Here is a 19,765-nt window from a genome sequence, read left to right on the forward strand (position 1 = left end):
GCAAGGAAATCCTAAACTCTAAGGGGCCCCATCAGACTTGCAACCAGGGAGCAATGGGGACAGTAGGAGCTTGTCCCGGGCTGACCCCCTGAACCTGTGCCCAAGGCCCCCTTTTCTCTGACTCTCCAGTGAGCCAGCAGCAGCCAGCCTTGGCTCACGCCTTTCACATCCATTTCTGCAGAGTCAAAGCAGAGCACTGGCTAGCCTCTCTCCTGTTGTTTTTTTCCCCCATCCAAGGCCCTTCCCTGTCTCACTGTCTCCAGCTTTAGTAAACGTCCTCTCAAAATCACCTGGACTCATGTGAAATCTTTCCTGTACTAAGAACTCACACGCTACTGGCTGGCTCTAAGCAGACCCACCCCAGGCCCGGTTCCCTTTCCGGTAACAGGGAGAGGAGATCAGGGCATGTCAGGGAGCTGGGAGTTTCTGGGAGTCCCATGGACACCGGAAGGAAACAGGTCCTGCAGCAGCTTCCCAGGGTCTGGATGAGTAGGGCCGGCTCCAGGGTGAGGAGAGCCCAGCAGGAAGTGTGGGAGGGGGGAGAACGGCCACAGAGGGAGGGGGAACATGCCTGGGGAAACTTCCTGTCTTCCCTAACCTTGCATGGTCTCCCCCAAACTGCAAACTTGGGTGCAGTTTTTGAACATGCCGTGGCCAGCCAGAGAAGCAACAATGACCAGACAAGGACAAGTGAGGTACACTTGTCCTTTTCCACTTTCACTCACCACTGGAGAAGGAAGGGACTCAGAAAAGGGAAGGAGCTGGAAATGAAGCTGAAATTGGGTGTGAGCCTGCAGTTTTGGAGTGGCCTGGACATTTTCCTACTGCAGGTGTCTTTCTTTAAAAAGTAGAAGGAGCCCTGGCTGGTGTGGCTCAGTGAATTCAGCACTGGCCTGTACCATAGGGTCACTGGTTTGATTCCCAGTCAGGACACATGCCTAGGTTTCTGGCCAGGTCCCCAGTAGGGGACACACAAGAGGCAACCACACATGGATGTTTCTCTACCTCTCTTTCCCCCTCCCTTTCCCCCTCTCTCTCTCTCTCTAAAAAATTATATATATATATAAAGTGGATGGAAAGATTTTAGAGAATATGGTTCAGAGACAAAGGAAAGGCCATTGCACACATGTGCTCCACCCAGTCCTGCCCGCAGCAGCGGTAGGTCTCCTTCTCTTCCCCTCTGGGCCGCTGAAGATTACCTGAGCTTGGCAAAGCCCTGGGAAGCCGCCTGGCACCAGGAGGGTCACATTAAATACTTGTCGAACGAAGGGGCACTAGAAACGAAACAAAGGAGCAAGGACTGTGGGGTGGGAGGGGTCAGTTGGAGGGATCCTACGCCCCTTGGTGCTCCCGTGGGGGAGGGTCACAGAAGGAGACCGGGCTGTTTTATGACAAGGATCTCCGAGGTAGCAAGAAAGGAGCTGTGTGAGGGGGCAGGGGCAGAGGCGTCTTCTCAGCCCGGTCGCTGGGTCGGGCTCTGGAGCAGGGCCAGGCCTGCAGAACCCGGGTCAGTGCTCTGAGCTTCTCTCCACCCTGCAGAGCCTTCCCAGCCCCGGGGTCTCCAACGGCTGCAATGCGTGCTCAGGGAAGCCAGGGTTTCCTTGGCAACGTTGACGTCATGGACGTGGGGTCCCGGAACGCTGCCTCCCGCCTCCGCCCGTGGGCCTGGCGCAGCCCGGGTGGGGTTCTACAGCAGCTGGGACTTCAGGGGCGTTAGAGCTGCTAACCTGCCCTCTGATTTGTCCTGTCCTGGGCACCAGAAGGAGACAGGTGTGAGCCAGGACAACCGGGTCTCACCTGCTTGCCACCCCCGCGATTCCCTTCCTTCAGCCCCTTTGGCCCCAAATTGTTCTCAGCTGGCCGCTTGCTAAACAGACCTTTCTTCCTGTTTCATTAACAGGAAGCCCCCTCCCAAGGAAAACGCGCATTTTAATAGGAGCGTGGGAGGTGACCTGCCGTCCTCTCTCCTACTGCCCATCAGCCTCCCTCTGATCCATTCCACAACAAAGCCAGGGGATTATTTAAACAACTCCCAAATTACCACAGAGCCCCCTCCCCCCACCGCGCTCGGACAAAGACTTAAGGGCCTTGCCTCTCTCTCCTGATGCTCAGGCCCCACACTCCGCCCCCACCCCCCACCCCATCTCGTAGTCTAACACCCGAGTGCCAGGCGCCGCCGCAGGGCCTCTGCTCTTCCCGCGGCCCTCAAGGCTGTTCCCTCCCCTCCCCTGGGGCGGCTCAGTTTGGGCTCTTTCTCCAGGCCTAGGCCCGGGAGCTCCGCGCTGCCTCTCCAGGGAGAGACACTGCCTCGCTGCACTCGAGCCCGCACCTCCCTTTAGCTCTGCGCGGAGCGGTTGTGGGGGCCTTGTCTCGGGCTGCCTCCTCCCCCCACGCTGTGTGGCGGAGCACGGTATTCGTTTTGCTAGTGTTCACCCCTGGGTCTCCAGTCGGTGCCTGTGGGGAGGTCATTCACGCACCCTACAATGCACCCGAGTGCACAACCGCACGGTTTTTAGTGTGTTTGCAGAGTCGTGTAGTGCGCGCCACAGCCAACGTGAGGACATCTCCCATCACTCCCCAAAGCAAGCGATGCCCTTGAGCTCTCACCTCCCTGACCCCACCTCCTCAGCTCTAAGACCACTGATGAGCTCTGTCTCCATAGAACTTCCTTTCATGTGACTGAATTATATGTGGATTTTTGTGACTGACTTCTTTCACTTAGCTCAGTTGCTTTCAAGGTTTAGCCAACACATTTTTGCCCAGTGAATGAACGAATGGGTGATATAGTGAATGAAAGGCTATGGGAAGCAAAAGAAGGTGCTCTCCTGAGGGCAGGGCAGGTGTCGGACTACAGGCCCTGGGCCCAGCCCGGGACCCAAAAGATAAGGGACGAAACACTGAGTGAGGCCTTGGCCAGGAGGCATCTGGAACACATTTGATTGTCTTCAGCGCCAGGTCAGGGCCCAGTCCCACGGCCCTCACTGTTTATTCAGCAGTGCTGCTTCCCTCCCCCACACCGTTTTCCATTCATCCACCCATTCACAGACAGTCCACACAGATGCATGATTATGGTCTGTCCGTCTTTCTCTGGTAAACGAACACGTGGCGAGGCCAAGTGAGGTTCACAGTTGTGAGCACCCGTGACACAGAGTTCATTCTTGCATTATTATTAGTTACTGCATTATTTTTCACATGACCAGCCGCAAACCTAACTTTTCCCAACCCTGTCTGCTCTTCTCTTTAAAAATTCAAACAGACAGATGTTTGCTTTTGAGGGGGACTGGCAGCTCTGCTCCCCGGCTCTGAGACTGCCCCCCAGGGAGTCGGGCGGTGGAGCCCTTGCTGACTGTGGGCCTCCCACAGTCGGCTCTGAGGTGGGCTCTGAAAGCCGGCCACCCAAGTGACAACTGCGTTATTGGTGCGTAAATGCTACTTCCATGCTACTTCCAGTCGGGGCCCTTTGCCACTCCCCACGTCCTCCACGCCACCACCGCCCCGGCTCTGGGGAACTTCACAGAAGTTCCAGCACTGTGCCGTCCCCTTGAGAGCCACTGGCCCCTGAACTTGAGATGGGAAGTACAAAACAAACACCGGCTTTCAAAGACTTCACAGGAACAAAAGAGAAAGAATGTAAAATATCTCAATAATTTTTGTATTGATTACATATGGAAAATATTTGGGGTATGTCAAGTTAAAGAGACTATATTATCTGAATTAGTTTCACTTGTTTTTACTTTTTAAGATGTGGCTAGTAGAATGTTTCACATTATCTATGTGGCTTGCATTGTATTTCTGTAAGAGCTCTGGCCTCAAACAGCCACCAGGCAGGGGAGAGCCCGCAACCCCACGCCAGCGATGGATACTGCTGGAACCCCAGGGCTGTGAGGGGCTGAAGGCGCCTCATGGCAGCCCCTGGGGAGGGGGCCCAGACAGGCGCTGCTGCGAAGGATCCCGAGCCCTGGGAGCCTTGGAGATTCCAGCATCCGGTTTTCTGAGCTTCCTTCCCGCCAAGCCCCTTCTCCCTGGCAAATCAGAGAGGAGATGCCAGCCTCGTGTTTGAGGGAAACAGATCGCTGTTCCTGCCCCTATATTCAGAGGAAAAACAAACAGCCAAGAGGTCTTTTTGCCAAGAGCTTGGTGGGAGCCTTCCAGACCATCCTCAGCCTCTGGCTTCCGTGAGATGACCGAAAGTGCTCTGTTTCTGGAGGTGGCTCTGGAGGGCAGGTTCAATACACTGATGAGTAGGTCGGGGACCAGGTGGACTCCCGCTCTCTGCGAACCTGGGGCGGGCTAGCCCAGGCTGGCCTTCCTCAGCCTTAGAGTGGGAACAGGAGGGAAGGCCAGCATGAAGTTCTCCAAGCCCCATCCAAACCTGGACAGAGCGCACTGCAAAATAAGGCAAAGTCACACATCCCACCACGTACAGCTGTGCAGTTGTGCGTTGCACATGGGTGCCTGCCACGGGTAAGGGAGTTTGTACATTTGTGACGTCGACATTCCAGCAGATGGCAGTCTAGTGTTTTGAGGAGGGGACACTCCAGTTCACCAAGAGGCTGCATAAGGATGGATGAGAATGGTTCTGACAGAAGTCACGGGGTCACGGGCACCACACCTTCCAGAGCCCAGCCAGGGAAGAGCAGCAACCACATTTCCTTTAAAAAATTACCTTTTGATGCCACTTAAGAAAATCAAGGCCAAATTATAACATAGAAGAAACCAGTTCACTGTGGCATTTACAGTGCTGGCGAAGTATTGTGTGGCCACCACCTGCATCTAGCTGTAACAAGTTCCCATCATTCTGAAGTAAAACCCTGTTCTCACTGAGCAGTTGCCCCCGGCCCTGGTAGACGTCAGTCTGCTTTCTCTCTGTGTGTATTCTAGACGTTTTTTTTGTGAAGGAAAGCATACAATAAACGCTCTTTTGTGTCTGGCTTACTTCACTTACCAGAGGCTGGGTTTCTGAGGCTCACCCATGCGGGAGCTGCGTCCCTACTTTATGGGTGGGTGGGTGACAGACAGTTGACGGTCTCTGCGCACCACTTCTATTTACCAGTTCATTTGCTGCTGGGCACTTGGGTTGTATCCACTGGCTGTCACTTTCAAGAAGCTGATGTGTAAACACATGCTGTAAACTACACAAATCCTAAGTGTGGAGTTCTAGAGTGTATAAGTATCTCTGTATCCAGAGGCCAAGATGAAGGGTGTTGTCATCACCCAGAAGGTTCCCTCCTACCTTCCCAGTCATGAACAGCCCCCCTGCCCAGCCCCCACACAGAGATAACCGCTACTGGAATCTCTATAATCACAGATGACTTGTGTGGGTTCGTGGACTTCATGTAAATGGAATCACACAGCAAACCCTCACTATGTCTGCTCCTCTCACACAATGTAACGTCCATCCAATTCATTCACGTCACCGCGTGCATCAGCCGTTCCTTCCCTCTTGCTCTGCAGGACTCCGGCACAGGAGTGTGTTGCTGCGTATGCGCGTTCCACCATACGACTGTCCCACAGTGTGTTCACTCACTCTCGTTAGTGGACTTTTGGGTTGTTTCCACTTAGGGGCTACTATGAGTAACGCGGCTATAAACACCCCAGTTGGTGTTTTCCGGTGGACCCACGAGTGCAGTCCTCTTGGGCACACACCCAGGAGTGGGTGTGCAGGGCCACAGGGCGCGAAGTTTAGCTTTAGTGGGTAAGCTTTCCAAAGCAATTGAACCGATTTCCACTCCTACTAGGAATGTTTGAGAGCTTCTGTCAGCCACCACCCCACTTCTGAAAATGGGTGCAAGCCACTTCTTGGGCACCCGGGCACAAAGCCCTTTTGGCTCAGCTAGGAGGTGCCTCTGTGGCTAAGCTCAGGACCTGCTGACTTTGCGGTGTCCATGGGGGTTTCCCAGCCTGTCGCAGAAGGTCTCCCTCTCCAACCTGTCCCTCTGTCCACTAGTGTGATGAGTCAATGTCTTCGTTTGGGCTTCCCCCGCAGCAGACTCTGAGATTCCAGTGCAGGTAGCTTAGGTGGGAAGTGGTCCCAGGAAACATGAATGGGACCATAGGAAAGTGGGGGGTGGGAGGAAAGCGGGGCAGAAGTTCAACAAGCAAATGGGCCCTGGGAGGCAGCCGGAGACTGGTGCCAGGGAGGCAGTCCAGGAGCCAGAGGGGCAGGGGCAGAGCCCCGGTGTGCCAGCCCTGCTGCCCGTCCTAGGCGCTCACAGCCTGCCAGGCGGAGAGGCCAGGGCACCCAGTGCCATCCTGACTCCTTGCTGGCCCTCCTTTCACCTCAATCACCCCGTTCTGCAGTTTCACTCAAGCTTCTCGAGTCTCATTTTGAACATGGCCCCTGCCCTGGTCCTAGCTCAGCTCCATCCGTTCACCAGCCAGCAGGGGGGAGATCTTCCCACAATGACTGGTTATCAGCTTACCTCAGTCCCCTTGCTGACCTTGACCATGAGACCCAGCCCCTCCTGGCCTCCACTTCCCCATTCTTTTTTTGACACATCAAGTTGCCTCTTGGGAACATCTGGGTGGATGGCTCTAAGTTTCTGAACTCAGAGAGCCCCCTAGGCACCAGTCTGGAGCTCCTAGGAAATGTGGGGTCTCGGGCCCACCCAGACCTAAAGAATCAGAACCTGCGCATTCCGGCCTGGCAGGTGGGGAGAAGGCACACTCCTCTGAGGAGCTTCTGTGAGGCCCCGCTGCACAGCAGTCCAGATGCACGGCAGGGACTCCTCCTGGGGCGGGGGGTTGTCCCCTGGAGACACTGGGCAACATCTGGGGACATTTCCAGTTACAATTGGGGATGGGGTGCCCTGGCAACTAGTGGGTTGAAGCCAGGGTGCTGCTCAACATCCCACGATGCCCAGATTGGCCCCAAATGTCAACAGTGCTGAGGATGAGACGCCATGGACCCCTTGGAGGGGGCGACTAGGTTCTGCAGTGAGTCCCGACTCTTGGCCTAGGTTTCATTATCCTGCCCCGCAAGACCCCCTGGAAGCCACACAAAGGCCACATGTCAATGAGTCACTTACAGTTTATTTTTGCCTGGAAGTATTTCACATCTCTGAACACAGCTACATGACAGTAGTATAACCATCAGGGAAAGCAACAGTGCGAAGGGAAAAGGTGGCATGTCTTAGTTCTTCTCTTTGTTTTCCTTAAAAAAAAATTTTTTTTTTTTGCTTCTGCTTTTTCCCGCACCAGAGTGCTGTAAAGTATGGGACTGGAGGGGAGAGAATAAAACCAAACAACGGAAAACAACAAAAACGAAACACAAAACGGAACACTCACACGCACACGAAATAAAACCTGGCACGTAAAATGAGTTAAGACTGAAACCCAATTTCTTTTTTTTTTCCTTTTTTAAAAAAATGAGGGCATAGTTGGGGGGTAATAAAGTCTACCTAGCAAAGTATAAAACGACAAAAGCATGGTTTCCATTGAATAAGATTAAATATATATAAAACAATTACGTTGACTGAGGGTTGGGTTTGGAGGTGCTGGAAGGGGCGTATTTGTGCTAAAACAACAGAAAAAGGGGCTTGGGGGAGAGGGGACCCCAAGTAAACTGTAAAGGGGCTGTTCTGTACAGTGAGGGCTTGTTACGAAAAAGCCGACTGTTTATAAAAGAAACAGAGGTGGTTGTCCTCAGGGTGGGTGGGGACAGAAAGGTATCTGCGCAGCAGTGGTCACATTCGGGGGGGGTGGGGGTAGTCGGGGTGGAGGTGACGTCTCTCTCTTCTCCCAGGAGACCATGCAAGGAGGCAGCATGCGTGAGGAGACCACGGGGAGCACAGGAGGGTGGGGAGGCCACAGGTCGCAGTGTCAGTCGGGGACAGGGACAGCAGAGGCCACCAGAGGTGGGAGCTCTTCAGGGAAAGGGTGGGGCAGCTCTTCTCCAGGGATGGGGAACAACAGGTTAGCGCCCCCCACTCCACATGTGTGAAGGGTGGAGAGAAAGCTGGACCTCAAGGAGCAAGACTGTGATGTGGGATTGCCACACGTCCTCCCCAGCCTGACCCCCGCCCCGTGAGGGAGTTGGAGACACCAGGGAAACCCACAGGGGTGGGGGGCAGACGGAAAGACAGACGAGGAGAGAGCATTAGCATACAGAATCCATAACTAAAAAGTAATTAATTTTCCAAGGAGATTCTTTTTTTGTCTGTTTCCTTTAAAAAAATAACAATACTACTACCACTCCCCCGACAGCCGACTGGTTTTTACAGTACTAAATGCCAGGGGCGGGTGGGCGGGCAGCTGGGCAGGAGGGCGGGCGGTGGGCGGGTCGGAGACTTCATAAATAAGAGGCAGGTCCCAGACCTGCAATTTGACAACATTTCTTAAATAGGCGCATTATTTAAATCTTATGTACAACAAGAATCACTTTGCATAGCAATGGCGAGGACACAGGACGGGTGGGATGATGGGACTGGACCTTCTTGTCCCAACTGCAGGGAGCTCTCAGCAGGAGCCTCAGAGGAAGGAAGCGTCCTTCTCGGCCCTGGAGGCCCATCGGGTCGTGTGATGGTGGCATCGGAGTTGACTTTCCCCACATGGCATTAAACACAAAGGCAAAGAAAATCCACAAAGGGTCCCCCCTTCCCAAGCCCCCCACCCATCCCCTCCCCGACCCGCTGATGCTCCTCTGGTTGCTACAAAGTCCATTTTAGATCAGGTCAAGGTTCCAATTATGAAGCTAAGAGAATTAGGCAGGGGCTGGGCGTACGTATGAACCCCCTTCCCACCCCCTCCCCCAGCGCCCTCTGCCCCCAGAAAGACTCCCCCATCTATCTCGCAGCCAGGATGCTGGGGTGGGGCCCCAGGACTGGCCGCTCTACGGCTAATTAGTCAAGAGTTATGTGTTGCAGTTGCAAACTCCTTCCTGCCGAGTGGACCTTCACCAGGCCTCTGTGTAGCGGACGTCCACCTCCTTCAGATTGGGGAGCTTGGCCTGCAAGGGAGCAAGAAGGATCCGGTCCCTTCAAGAACCCAGCTGAGCCCTCCCTACCCTGCTGCTCCCTGGAGTTCTGATCTGGGCCACTTCAGAAAGAACACAGAGCGGCCAGGGTGTTCCTGGCCCCAGGGAAAGCAGGCTGCTGGGCACTCCATGTCCCTGCCTCAGAGAAGCTCTGGATCACCTGCTGGCTGCTCAGCCTTGGACAACCCTCCCCCCCCCACCACACACCCTCTTGGAGCCTCGGTTTCCTCGCCTGTGAAGCACATCTAAATCCAATCCCAGGCTCACAGGATGATGCTAGGGACTAAACACTGAACGCACGGAGATCCGGCAGCGCCCGGCCCCACATGACGTCCTGCACTTACAGAGGGTGCTAGTCTCACTTATATATATATACTATTGCTTGTATCCTCACCACTCGCAGAAATAGGGGCCACTTTCAGCTGCAGGTGCTGGGGGGGCGGTCGGTGGAGAGTCTTGCACTTGCTACTCCCTCAGGCAGCTTCCTGCTCCCCATCCCTGGCACCTGCCTGTGCTTGCTCTCTTCTTCCTTTTATAAATAGTTGGCTTTTTCCTGACGAGCCTGCACTGTACAGAGAGGCTACAGACTGGTCTCTTGCCTTTACTCCCCCCAATTTCCCCGTCCTGGTGCACTGGCCAGTGAGCTCTTCTCCCACACACAGTCCCTCACTGCTGCTCTGTTGTGCTCAACGGCCCCGACGCCCACCGCCCCCCCCCACTGCCTGCCAGGACACAGCCACGAACGGGGCATGCCTTCACCAGGACAACACTGTAACAGACATTTAGGCCAACCTTTTAAAATTAAGAGACCACACAGGAGAAACTAGATTTCCAGGTTCTCTTGAAAACAGGAAGCCCCGGCTGGGCTGGGCAGTGCACACTACCTGGCCTCCCCGTAGGCAGGCAGCCTGCAGGCCTCCCTGAGCCCCCCTGCCACACGCAGACTGGGCGTCATTGGCCAGAATCGCCCAGCTGGTACCATGTGTCTCCCAAATGCTTGAAAATAAAATGCCTACTGAAAGCAACTTCCTCACACATGGCTTACTACAGCCCCTTCAGGCTGGGTCTCGGCAACGTTTAGCTCTCTGGAGGAAACTGAACTCAGGGATGCTAAAAACAGCGCTCCTCCAGCTTCTGAGAGCACAGGGGCCTGTGTGGGTGGTGTCCAAGTGCCCATCTGGACACAGCAGATCTGGGGGGCCCTGGAGTTGGCATTCCTGACAAGCACTCAAGTGAGGGTGACAGTGCTGAGCTCTGAACCCTGTGGGGGGGCACCCAGGCTGGCTCTGCCCTGGCTCATCCTGCACCCCTGTCTCCCCTCTGCATGGCCCTTGTGCCCAGCTGTCTCCTCTGCCCTGCCTGGAAAACTCCTTCTTGAGAATCCTCTTTGTGAAGACCCTTCTGCTTCAGTAAGTGGAGTTGGCTGCCACTGCCCCGCTGGCCCCCAAACCCTGTCGCATCTGTTAGCTGTGCTTCCTCCTGGCCACAGATTAGCCAGCTGCACCTCAGTGTCCCCGTTCCCAGCACAGGCCTGACACACAGTAGGTGCTCCCTAGGAGACTGAAGGCTTTGCCATGGAACAACTTCCAGGCCGCAGGTCTGGCTGAGCTGGGGGTGGGAGACAACCGGGGAGGCTTCCCTGAAGGTGGGCCTCAGCCAGGAGCTGCTGAAAGGTCCCCTCCAAGCAGCTTTCAGGGCATATGGGTGCCGACATGCTCCTGGCTCAGCCCTTCCTTCCTAGCGTGCTAGCTCTCTCCGCAGCCCTGTGCACTCCTTTTGGGGCACTGGTGCCGAGCCCAGGAAGACAGGGTGGCAGGAGGCTGCTGACAGCCCAGTCCCTCCAATGCCCCTCTCCCAAGACAAAAGTCCACTACCCATGCTCTCTCCAGCCTGGCTCCCACTGTGTGGCTGCACCATCCCGCTTCTGCTCTTGCTCCCACTCCCCCTCAGAGACTCTGTTTTCCATCTAGCAGCCAGAACAAGCTTCACACAGCATAACTCACTACCCTGCTTAGAGACGCTCGGGCTCTCTACTGAACCTGGCCGAATTCCAGAGTCCTCCCAGGACCTGCGCGGGAGCACGGGGTCTGCCCCAGTCTAGGCTCTTTCTCACATGCCAGTCACATTTGCCACAGTCGGTTCTTGCAACCCTTTCTGCCCTCGGACTGCTGCACGGTGCTTCCTCCTGCCCCTGCATCCTGGGCTTCTCACTCTGGGGTCTCAGCTCAGGGACTGCCCCGACCCCCCCACGACAAATAGGCCACCCCTGCTTCCAATCCACCAGTTCCCTGTTGGCTTGCTCTCTATCACTTCTTTCTACCTGCCATTCTTTTCTTTGCTGGCTTATCTGCTGGTGTAACAGCCTTTCCTCCTGGAGACCGAGCTCCATGCCCCCCAAGCACCCCTATCTGGATGTTGGCTGGAGGAAGGAAAGCAGGATGGAATGAACTACCTTCAGATCTTCATAGGTGTCAGCCGAGAGCTTGGTGCTGTTCATGTTTAAACTGCAGAGACTCTTCATGGCTGGGTGAGAACAGACAGGCACAGTCATTAGGTTGGGGGGCCCCAAAGGGGCAGCTACAGGTAGAAGATGGTCAAGCTGGGGGATGGGTTGCAGAGGCCGAGGTCCCTGCTTAGGAGATGGGGAGGAAGAGTCTCAGCTGGGGGGTACAGAAAACCCACTTCAGGCATGTGTGGGTCTAAACGGGGCCCTTGTTCTCGCCCTGCCCTCTGAGCCTCCATCTCTTCTGGTCCCTCTGGCTTGTCCCTCCACTGCCCAGACCAGATGTCTCCAGAACTCAAGATGCCTCACCCCAGACCATCCCTGATGGAATGGGCCTCACTCTCCCTTCAAAGGAACCCCAGAAGCTGATTTAAGCCCTTGGCTTCTCACAAACAAGCCTCAAAAACCTCTGTTTGCATCAAGAGTTGTCCGGGGAACCTGTTAAAGACATGAACGCCCTGTCCCAGTCCCGGAGACATGAACCGGGGGCCAGAGTGAGGCCCAGGGGTCCCCACCCGCATGGTGCAACTCCAAAGTCACTGACAGAGAAGTAGCTCCAACTCTCCTCCTCTCTGCCTTCCATTCACCCTCTTGCCTGCCCCCACCCCTCCCCAGCCACCCCAAATTTGCCAACAACTTTGTCGAAGTCATGGCCACTGTCCAGCAGGCTTCCCTCTTGGCCAACTCTTAACGTATCTGTCTTCCACACTCAGATCCGATCGTGTCCTGGACGCTTGCCTTGGTCCCTCCCAGCTGAGCACTCAGCCTCCCATCTAAACCCTTGGGGGGCTGACATGGGAAATACAGACCCCCATGCTCAATGTCACCCAGGATTTTCATTCAGTAGCTTGGGATTGGACTCAGAAATTGTCATTTCGAGGTTCCTTGAGTGACTATTGTGGGGCTCCTTCTATTAGTGCTGCGCTTCCCAAACGTCAACGTGCCGGGAACCACCCAGGCACGTTTCCAACAGCAGTTCCTGAGCCAGCAGGTCTGGGGCAGAGGCCAAGACCCTGCACTCCTAGCCAGCTCCCAGGTGACGGCTCAGGTACACCGGGGAGCACAGTAGCAATGTCCTGGAGCACTTGCCTTGAACTTGGTCCCTCAGGGCTATGACAGCATCAGGAGGGTATGGGCTTGGCTGGACTCATTTCTTGTTTTTCCATTAAAATTTAAGCTCCATGAGGGCAAGGATACTTCCTACCCTATTTTGTTCCTACCACCAAAAATGGTGCCAGGCACACAGTAGGTGGTCAATAAGCACTTGTGATTAAATGAATCTATCCCAGCACGTAGCACAGTGCACGGTGCCAAGGTGAACTGAATGAGTAAATGGATGAAAGGATGGAAGTGGGCCTCACCCACCCTGGCAGTCCCTTCAGTACTCACAGCTGAGGGCCAGCAGGCCAGCATCAGTGACAGGCGTCTCACACAGGTTCAGCACCTGAAGCATGGTGAGGTGTTCCGACAGGAGGCGCAGGCCGGCGTCTCCAAACTGTGGGGCACAGAAACTCTCAGCCCTGGGGGCTGACTTTTGGCCCCCCCGAGGCACCCTAGGAAAGGACCTTGAGGCTGGGGCAGCTGTGGAGAGAGGGATGGGGGTGGGACCCAGCTCTGAGGCCCACGGCCCTCCCAGCCTCAGGGTCTGTTCTCACTTCTCTCCAAAGACTCAAATGCCTCTCCTAACCTGGGTTCCAATCCAGCTTCTGCTGGTGGGAAACGGGTCAGGCAGGGGTCCTCCCTGCATGTTGGTGTAGCCACCTAACAAGGAGGGCTGTGAACAGGAAGTGAAGTGACCTTTCCCTGGGCAGGACAAGGGGATGGAGGACAGAGGGTTGAGGCCCAGAAGGCAAACTGACAAGAATGCCGAGTTTTATTCTGTACAATGCGAGTGACAGTGGGGCTGAAGCAGCACAGGGGTGAAGCGGAGACCACCCATGTGCATCCATGCTAAGTGCTTCACAGCACAATCGATACTGAGCACTGGCAGCAAGCATGGCCCATGGTCATTACTACAAGAGGCCCACAGCTGACAACAAGCACAGGAGGCCCTGCCTTTCAGCACTGCCTGGCATGTGTCTGCCCTGGGCCTCATAAGGTTCTAGGCTCTGACCTCTGGAAGTGGCCACTGAGCAAGGGAAAGGTGTGGTCATCAGGGACGGGGCCATGGGCTCCGGGCAGAAGTGCCAGCCACAGAGAAGGGTGCACAGAAGAGAATACGGGAGCAGCGTGCAGGGGCAGTAGGTACCTGAGTGGACCACAGGTTCAGCTGCTTGAGAGAAGGCAGTTTGATGAGGTGCTCAGCGCAGGCACTGGTTACATTGGTGAAGGCCAAACTGAGGTTCTCCAGGTTTCCGAAGGAGCCAGAGCTCAGCAAACGAGCCAAGTCTGCATCCTGAGAACAGAGGGCAGGTGGGGCCTTAAGGGCTGCCAGGGACTCCCCAAGACCCTGAGCCACCCCACACCCCTTCCCCATCTCCTTCCCCTTGCCCCACAGAAAGCCGTTTCGGGGGTGGCAAATCCCCAGGAGCTACGGGGATGACATGACTTGGTGGTTTGGGCCAAGAAGAGTGTCAGGGAGGGAGGCGCAGCTGCCAGGTGGAGGAAAGAGCCTTCAGTGCTGTGACTCATACCCTGAGTCACACTAACTGGGGTGTTCCAAGGCCAAGTCCTTCCCACAGGCGTGTGTGTGTGCAAAGACACACCCCACTCTCCCAGGCAGCCGCCTGTACCCATTTCCCATGTGGGAACACATGGCACCCCCTGGACTCTCAGGACTGTGGAGATCGACGAATATCTAGCCCTAGACTGTGAGGCTGTTGAGGCAAATATCCATTCTCCCTTCCATCTCAGTGACAGAATTCTTGGCTTATAGGTGCTACCTGGCTGTCCTGAATTAAGGCTAAATGTTTCAGCTGGCTGGGACAAGGATATAAAAGTTCAAGTGTTGAGTAGAACTTCCATGAAGGTCCTTAAAGGGAAGGGTCATATTCATCTTTGCCTCTTCCTTCTTCCTGCTGGCTGGTATACAGACAAGATGGCTGGAGCCTGAGCAGCCTCTTTTACACCATGAGGTAAAAAGGCCCTGTGCCAAGGATGTGGGGCACCAGGATATGAGAAACTAAGATCCCTTGCAAAATGGGGATGGTAAGAGGCACCAACCTAAGCAGGTTGTCATGAGGATAAAGGACTTAACACAGTATCTGGTACATAAATGCTCAATATACCATTACCAATTAGCTATTAACTAATGAGCTATTACCATTATTATTGATAATAACTGGTTAACATATTAACACTAATAAACAATAATCTTTTTCACAATGTTCACTTTCCTCCTTAAAAAGCCGGCCGTTCAAGTACTGTGGGGTTTTATTTTTTATTTTTTTTATTTTTTTAAAAAATTTTATTTATTTATCTTTAGGGGGGAAGGAGAGAGGGAGAGAAACATCAATGTATGGTTGCCTCTCGTGTGTCCCCTGCTGGGAGTTGGCCTGCAGGGAACCAGCCTGCAACCCAGGCATGTACTCTGACTGGGAATCGAACCGCGATCCTCTGGTTTGCAGGCCTGTGCTCAATCCACTGAGCTACACCAGCCGGGCAGTACTGTGGGGTTTTAGTTCACCTCCCCCATCACCTCCCACAGACAGTGCCATGCCCAGCAGGGAGGGTCAGCCCACCTGCGCCCCTCCACCTGGCCCCGCAGAGAGAACAAAACCAACTCACTGTGGACTTGGAGGGCAGTGTTAGCCTGGTGGGCCCGCCTTTCCTTTGCTGCAACAGAGACCAGGCTGATTATGACCCCGCCTCTTCCGAGTTTCCTCCCTGCACCCCCACCGGGATTAACACCACACAGGGGTTCATTTTTATTTCTTGGTTGTAGAAGGCAACACAGTGGCTTTGGTCTGTGGAGCAGACCCCAAGGCAAGGTTTGAGCACAGGTGGTTCATTCCAGAGGTGATCCCAAGAATCAGGGAAGTGGGGAAGTGAGTCCATGAAGGCCCCTAAGGGAAGGTCTTGACATCAGCCCAGCTGCCTCTGGGGACCTCTGGGAAGTGGGGGAGGAGCCATGTCTCAGAGTGACCCCTCCTGCGTGGCAGGGGAGCTGCAGTGTCCAAGGACCTGCTCCCCTTAGTCAGTGGCTGAGGGGCTGCTTTAGGAGACCAGGGGCATGAATTCCCTACCTCTTCCACTCTGCTGTGCGTGCATGTGGACAGAGATGTGCTGGCATGGAAAGGCCAGGCCCCATACAGATGTGTGGCAGGAGGGTGGGCCCAGACAGCGGCTTTGGGGGTGAAACAGGACATGGTCCTGGCCAGGGCCTCAGTGAGCTGTGTGACTACGGGCCACTGACTTGACCTCTCTGTGCCTGTCTTTGAGTATCTGGTGGGTGCTAATCATGACCTCTTTGGATCTCAGAGGGGACTCAGCGAGACAGAGGTCCTCACAGGTGCAATGGTCCCAGCCGCTCGCCTTGGCTGGCCAGCCGTGGACTCACCAGCTCCTTCAGCTCCCGCTGCCGCTCACACAGCTGCTCATACATGCGCTTCCCCACACCGGTGCTCTCCAGGGTTGAGATGATCTGCAGCTGCGTGTCGTTGTTGTCGATGATGTTGTACTCCAGCATCAAGCACAGGATCTGATGAGGGCATGGGAGGCGTGTTATCACTGGCCTGTGGCTCGGGGTGGAGGCGAACAGCCTGTCTAGCAGCCCCACATGCCCTGGAAAGGGGGCCTGAGGGTCTTATTTTGAAAATTAGCAGCCCCACTCTCTTGCATCTGCATTTCTGGCTGTGTGACATCATGCAAATCACCAACCCTGCTTCCGTAATCTGTACCATGGGAAAACTGGTATATGCCCAGGTGAGCGCACGGCAAGCAGGCTTTTGGCAAATACACGTAGAAACGATGCACACCAGGCCTGAAGACGAGACACCTCCTTTATCCCTCAGTGCCCGGCACTGAACTGGAGCCTGGTGAACATGTGCACTGCTCTGCCTCCTGGAGGGCCCTGCGCAGCTGCAGAGGCACACTCTCCCTCCCAGCTCTCCCTGCCCAGCATCCAGCTGACAGCTCAGCCTCTGAGATCCCCTTTCCTTTTTCATTTGCCCAGAAGAGCCAGCCCAGCCCTCACACCACTGCCTCTGCTCATGCCTCTCCCTGGCAGTCCCCAAACAAGGCACTCAGGATGAGCACATGGACTAAACTTCAAATTCCTCACCAGGACCTTTGGGCACCAGTCGGCTCTCCACAAATGTCCACCCGCATCCCGAGCCTCTTGCCCCTGGACTCACTATGTTCTAGTGCCCTGGCCTCCCCTATCCTATTCCACCAAGCCTCCTGCAGCAGGCCCTGGCAGGGGCAGTCCCCACAGCCTGCAAGCCCCCTCTCCTGCCTCTTGCTAACTCCTCCTTCATCTCAAGTCCCACCATTACTCCCACTTGCATGGGACCCTCTGGTGCTTTGCTGCTCTTCCCTCTGACAGAAGTCTACTCCTCTCCCCTAGATCACAACGCAGCCCTGGGGACTGAGTTCTAACAGGCAAAAGGGGCAGTGAGGCTGCCTGACTGCCAAGGCTAGGTAGGGAAAGCGATGTGGCTCCTGGCTGGCCTCTCTTTGCACAGTGGCTCTGGGAACTTTGGGGTGGGAGGGACAGAGGGGCAGGGAGAGGTGGCACGAGGGGCTGGGGTTGATGTGTGTTCCTCGGTGGGTGGAAGTGCTACTCCCCCGGCTGCTGCATGGAGAGAGGCCTGGGATCCCAGCTGGTTGAGTCCTCTCAGGCCAGTGCTGGACACTCAAATGAAGAGCCTTGGAGGTGACCTGGCCCAGCTCCCACCTGACTGACCCCACAAGAGACCCAGACTGAGAACTGGGCAGCTGAGCCCAGAAACCACAAGCTCCATGAGCAAAGTAAGTGAGAATTATTGTTTGCAGGCCTCATTTGGGTTGGTCTGTGTATAGAAACCTCCTCTCAGCGTTTGGACAATGCAGATTCCAGATGAAATTAAAAGACCTGGTTGGTGAAGGCCTCCTGCCCTCTAGGCTCAGAAGGGCTGGGATTGCCCTGCCTTGACTGTTGCCACGTCTCCAGCTCCTACAGTAGCTCTGGGCTTGGTGCTCACTCGACAGGGCCCAGGGACCAGGTGAGCCAGCGGCCCTGCCAGGGACTCGGGACAGCTCCTTACCTCCACCATGGTCTGGTTGCCCCTCAGCGCCAGGAGCATGCAGGGTCCCAGCTTGTTTTCTGCCAGGGAGAGCAGGAATTTTTTGGTCTTGTAACAGGAGCCCATGAGGATGTGCACCTGTGAGGAGAGATGGCCCAGGTGAAGGGTGGTGCTTGCATCCCATGTGAGGAAGGTTTGCGAAACCAGAAGACACGGATCGGACCACACCCTGTCTGGACAGAGAGACCTGACATGACCACCAGCCCCCCAGGGGGATTCCAAAGACCCCTCCCTGACTTGCTCCCATGAGCATGAACCTCGAGGATATTGTGCTAAGTCAGCCAGTGACAACAGGATAAATCCAGTAGGACTGTTCTCACGCAGCAGACCTAGAGCAGTCAGATCCAGAGATGCAAAGGGGCCAGGGGCCAGGACTGGGGGCGGGGGGCAGTGGTGCGTAGTGGGGGCAGTGGTGCGTAGTGGGGGCAGTTCCAGCTTGTGAAGTTGGAAGTCCTGCGGACGGGTGATGGTGGCGATAACTACAGAGCAATGCCAATGTTCTCAGTGCTGCTGAACTGTGCACTAACGATGGTTTAAGATGCTGAATTTTATATTATGTACATTTTATATATCTCCTCCCCCACAAAATACCCCTCCCTGCTGCCTTTGGGACTCAGTGCTGATACTCAGCCTTCTGGGTTCTCAGTCCTGCTGAACCTAGTGGACACTTCTGGGCAGCCCTTGCTCAGGGAGCAGGGGCCTGGCCTCACGGGACATGCAGCGGTAGGGAGCCCTGCCTCCCCTCCCAAGCCCTCTGTAAGCCCAAAGGTATTCTGAGTGATCCCCAGCCCCAGAAATCCAACAGGCAAATTCTGCTCCATCCTGGGTTAGATGTGAGGCAGCCATTAAGGTAACTGTGCTTCAGGAGCCTGGAGATTCCCGAGAGCTGGGGGCCCCAGCACCTCATTTGCTCTCCCCGACTTCACACAATAGCAAATGCCCACCCATGGCGAGAAACAGGGGCCTAATCATGGGGACTTCTTCCTTGCTACACGTCTCCAAGGAAATGACACGCTGCCATCCCAGGGGCTGCCTGCTTCCTTCCTTCCACGTATATCTTTTCTGCTCCATTATTAACAACTCTGGCACACAAATGCAGTCCCTCTGGCTATGAAGCTGCCAGCTCCCTGGAGTCTCTCACACAGCGGTTGGGGGAACCACTGGGTGTTGCTATGGTGAAGCTGTGACATCAGAGGAGCTGGGAGAGGCGGAGAGGAGGTGCAGGCAGGCAAGGCCTGCACTTCCGGGATGCACAGTGCACTCAAAAGGGACTGTCAGGAAGCAGGTGAGGAGTGGAGAGCGAGTGCGTAAGAAAAAGGACCTAAAAATAAGCCCCTTTTCAAGAAAGGTTCCACAGGCAGTGCCTCAATGTGTCATCACTGCAGAAACAACGCTGCTAAGTTCACTGTGGAGAGCTTCACGAGCAGCTCACCCCGCTGAATGGCCACCCAGCAGAGATGGGAATAACCACAGCCGTCACTTCCGAGCACTGACGTGTGCTGGACCCTGCACCTACCATCACTCGGAATCTCCATGGTAACCCCGAGAAGCCAACACTATACTCCCTGTGTTACAGCTGTGGAAATTGGAGGCCAGAGAGGCAGGTTATGAGCCCAAGGTCAACAACCTAGTGGGTAGCAGAGCTGCAATCTGAAGCAGGTCTGGCTGATTGATACTCTTGTTTTCTCAGGCTTGAGAACAGGCGTGATTGCGGAACTGAGTCGGTTCTGTCAGCAGTGAGACACCTGAGGTCGCCGGCCACCTGGAAGAGCACCTGGCCTGGGAGATGGAGTCTGAGCTCCTTTCAGGAGACAAGCACTTCACTACCGGAAGGAGTGGCCAGCTCCAGACAGCCTGCGCCTGGGTCAAGGCAGGGACTAGGAGTCGGAAGTGCTGTGTGGCCTCAGGCAAGCCTTTGCACCTCTCTGGAACAATTCCAACACAGATGTAGTTAAGGGGTAGGGTTGCTGTGAAGATTAATAGTGCCGGTGAGGTGTCTGACACGACGCACAAAGGAAGTACAAAGTCACCATGGCTGCAGATGATGGTTTGGTGACTTCACAC

At 55.2% G+C, this 19,765-nt stretch overlaps 1 protein-coding gene across 1 annotated transcript in view; it reads right to left on the reverse strand.

Annotated features, from left to right (window-relative positions):
- Positions 1 to 7,012: 7,012 nt before the first annotated feature.
- CMIP (c-Maf inducing protein) overlaps positions 7,013 to 19,765 on the reverse strand; it is a gene marked incomplete at its 5' end in the record, with an annotated part of 76,557 nt that continues 63,804 nt past the window's right edge. Inside the window, 7 exons of the mRNA XM_037040326.1 lie at positions 7,013 to 8,947; positions 11,427 to 11,497; positions 12,867 to 12,972; positions 13,726 to 13,872; positions 15,204 to 15,251; positions 15,976 to 16,116; positions 17,663 to 17,779. Coding sequence (XP_036896221.1) covers positions 8,894 to 8,947; positions 11,427 to 11,497; positions 12,867 to 12,972; positions 13,726 to 13,872; positions 15,204 to 15,251; positions 15,976 to 16,116; positions 17,663 to 17,779 — 684 coding nt within the window. The remainder of the gene's footprint in view (positions 8,948 to 11,426; positions 11,498 to 12,866; positions 12,973 to 13,725; positions 13,873 to 15,203; positions 15,252 to 15,975; positions 16,117 to 17,662; positions 17,780 to 19,765) is intronic.

The sequence above is a fragment of the Sturnira hondurensis genome, unplaced genomic scaffold (assembly GCF_014824575.4).
Source record: "Sturnira hondurensis isolate 20B ecotype Veracruz unplaced genomic scaffold, ASM1482457v3 Scaffold0002597, whole genome shotgun sequence".
Taxonomy (NCBI): Eukaryota; Metazoa; Chordata; class Mammalia; order Chiroptera; family Phyllostomidae; genus Sturnira; species Sturnira hondurensis.